This window comes from Meles meles, chromosome 8, assembly GCF_922984935.1.
Source record: "Meles meles chromosome 8, mMelMel3.1 paternal haplotype, whole genome shotgun sequence".
Lineage (NCBI taxonomy): Eukaryota > Metazoa > Chordata > Mammalia > Carnivora > Mustelidae > Meles > Meles meles.
Window position 1 is genome coordinate 100,588,322 of NC_060073.1, and position 2,497 is coordinate 100,590,818.

The 2,497-nt window shown below is 39.2% G+C and overlaps 1 protein-coding gene across 1 annotated transcript; it reads left to right on the forward strand.

The window, feature by feature from the left end:
* The first annotated feature begins 65 nt into the window (after window positions 1–65).
* Window positions 66–987, forward strand: LOC123949539 (putative olfactory receptor 10D4). Its single transcript, XM_046017060.1, is given in 2 exon segments — window positions 66–496; window positions 498–987. Coding segments are annotated over 2 exon segments (921 nt in total).
* The last annotated feature ends 1,510 nt before the right edge of the window (window positions 988–2,497 follow it).

The following is a 2,497-nucleotide window of genomic DNA, read 5'->3' on the forward strand; positions in this document are numbered from 1 at the left end:
ATACATATTAAATTTAACCACAGATTTCTTTCCACAGACACCCAAGAGTTGATTCTTCCATAGAAATGAGAAATCACACAATGGTGACTGAATTCATCCTGCTGGGAATCCCTGAGACAGAGGGCCTAGAGACTGTCCTCTTCTTCCTGTTCTCCTCATTCTATTTGTGTACTCTCTTGGGAAATGTGCTCATCCTTACAGCTATCATCTCTTCCTCTTGGCTGCACACCCCTATGTACTTTTTCTTGGGAAACCTCTCCATGTTTGACCTGGGTTTCTCTTCAACAACTGTTCCCAAGATGCTGTTATACCTTTCAGGGCAGAGTCAAAGTATCTCTTTTCAGGGTTGCATGTCCCAGGTCTTCTTCTACCATTTCCTGGGCTGCACTGAGTGCTTCCTGTACACGGTGATGGCCTATGACCGCTTCGTCGCCATCTGTTATCCCTTGAGATACATGGTCATCATGAACCACAGGGTCTGCGCCATCTTGGCCACCGGGCTGTGTTCACACCATTATTCTAACCTCCCTCACCTTCCAGTTGTCCTACTGTGCCTCTAATGAAGTAGACTACTACTTCTGTGACATACCTGCTGTCTTACCTCTAGCCTGTGGGGACACATCTCTAGCCCAAAAGGTAGGTTTTACAAATGTTGGTCTTTTGTCTCTCATTTGCTTTGCTCTCATCCTTGTTTCCTACACTCGCATTGGGATCTCCATATCAAAAATTCACTCAGCAGAGGGCAGACAGCGAGCCTTCTCTACCTGCAGTGCCCACATCACTGCAATTCTTTGTGCTTATGGGCCGGTAATCATCATCTATCTCCAGCCACATCCCAGTGCCTTGCTCGGTGCAATAATTCAGATATTGAATAATCTTGTCACCCCCATGCTGAACCCACTAATCTACAGCCTGAGGAATAAGGATGTAAAATCAGCCCTGCAAAGTGCATTTCATAAGACAGGCTTTGCTATGGAGAAAAAGTGAGAAAACCTACAGCTTTGCTGGGCAAAGTTTGAGTTTCTCTTTCTTAGGACAAATTCTCATTTGCAGCTTCCAAGATGTTGAGATAAATTTTAAAATATATGTCTGTTTTCCTGTTTTCCTCTGTTTTATCATGAAAGATGATTAATAGACTCACTTAGCAGACAGTGAACTGATTGTTATGCTGCATAGAACTTTCTCCCAGAACCACCATCCTCCCTAAACCGTTTCTTAGTAGTTTAAATCTCTGAAAGTTAAGAGAACATACTTTTTTTTTCATAATCTCAGTTAAAAACACATTCACAAAAATCTAGAGAGAAAGGAGGATAGAAAAAATTGCAAGAATTCCAAGATTAATACAGAATACCAGAACTGAATATCCTTCCTTTTTGTAGAGTATAACCTCCAATTTTCTGCTGATCAACACCAAAACTCAAACCAAATTAAGTAAAATTTAGCTTAAAGTTAGATCTTTCTCACACGTAGCCAAGCGTGGTTCAAAGATTTTTCTAGTGTGTGCATTCTTCCAGGATCTGAATATTCTTCTTGCATTATAAGCTGCCCCAAAGGCTATGAACTTGAATCATTTTCTTATTAGCTCCTAAAGGAATCCACTTTAGTTTTGTAAAAAATAGTAAAAAACGAACAACCCAATCAAGTTTAAATATGTTACTACATGTTTTTTCCAAAACAAGGAACACTGATTTATCTTTGTTAGAGAAAGCCCACGTTAGACTTTTCACTCAAATTCAGGCAGCAGTAATAAATTTCCCTCTCCAGGGCACCTAGGTGGCTCAGTCAGTTAAGTCACAGGCTCTTGATTTCGGCTCAGGTCATGATCTCAAGGTCCTGGGATCGACCAGTGTTGAGCTCTGCACTTGAAATGGAGCCTGCTTAAGGTTATCTCTCCTTTTCCCTCTTCCCTTTTCCTGCTGATGCTCTCTCTCTGTCTCCCTCTCTCAAATAAATAGATAAAGAAAACCTTTTAAATAAATAAATTTCCCTTTCCATTGAAAAGAGCATATTTCTTTCTTTTCTCATAAGATGAATGTAATTTAGTTTGACTCCTTTAATTTCTATGTTCCATACTGTCTAGGGGAAAAAAATAGATAAATTTTATTTATAGAAGCAACATTAAAGTTTGTTTTTAATTTGAAATTAAAAATCTTCTTCTCTTGACTTACTTCTTTGTATATTTCACCTTCCAGTTGTTTATGGCTTCTCTTAGAAAGCACTTATATCCTTTTTTTTTTTTTTTTTGGAAGGAAGCAGAGGATAAATAATGCACTGAAACAAAAAGAAAGAAGAGAGAGAGAGGGGGGCAGGAAGGAAGGAAGGAAGAAGGAAGGTTTTCTTTCATCAGGAATAGTTCTTGAGTCATGCTTTGTATTCCAAGGTCTTAATGTTTTTGAAGATCCGAGGCCTGGTATTTTGTAAGACATCCATCAGTTTGAATTTTTCTGATGTTCCCTCCTAATTAGGTTCAGGTTAGGCATTTAGGGAAGAACTAACT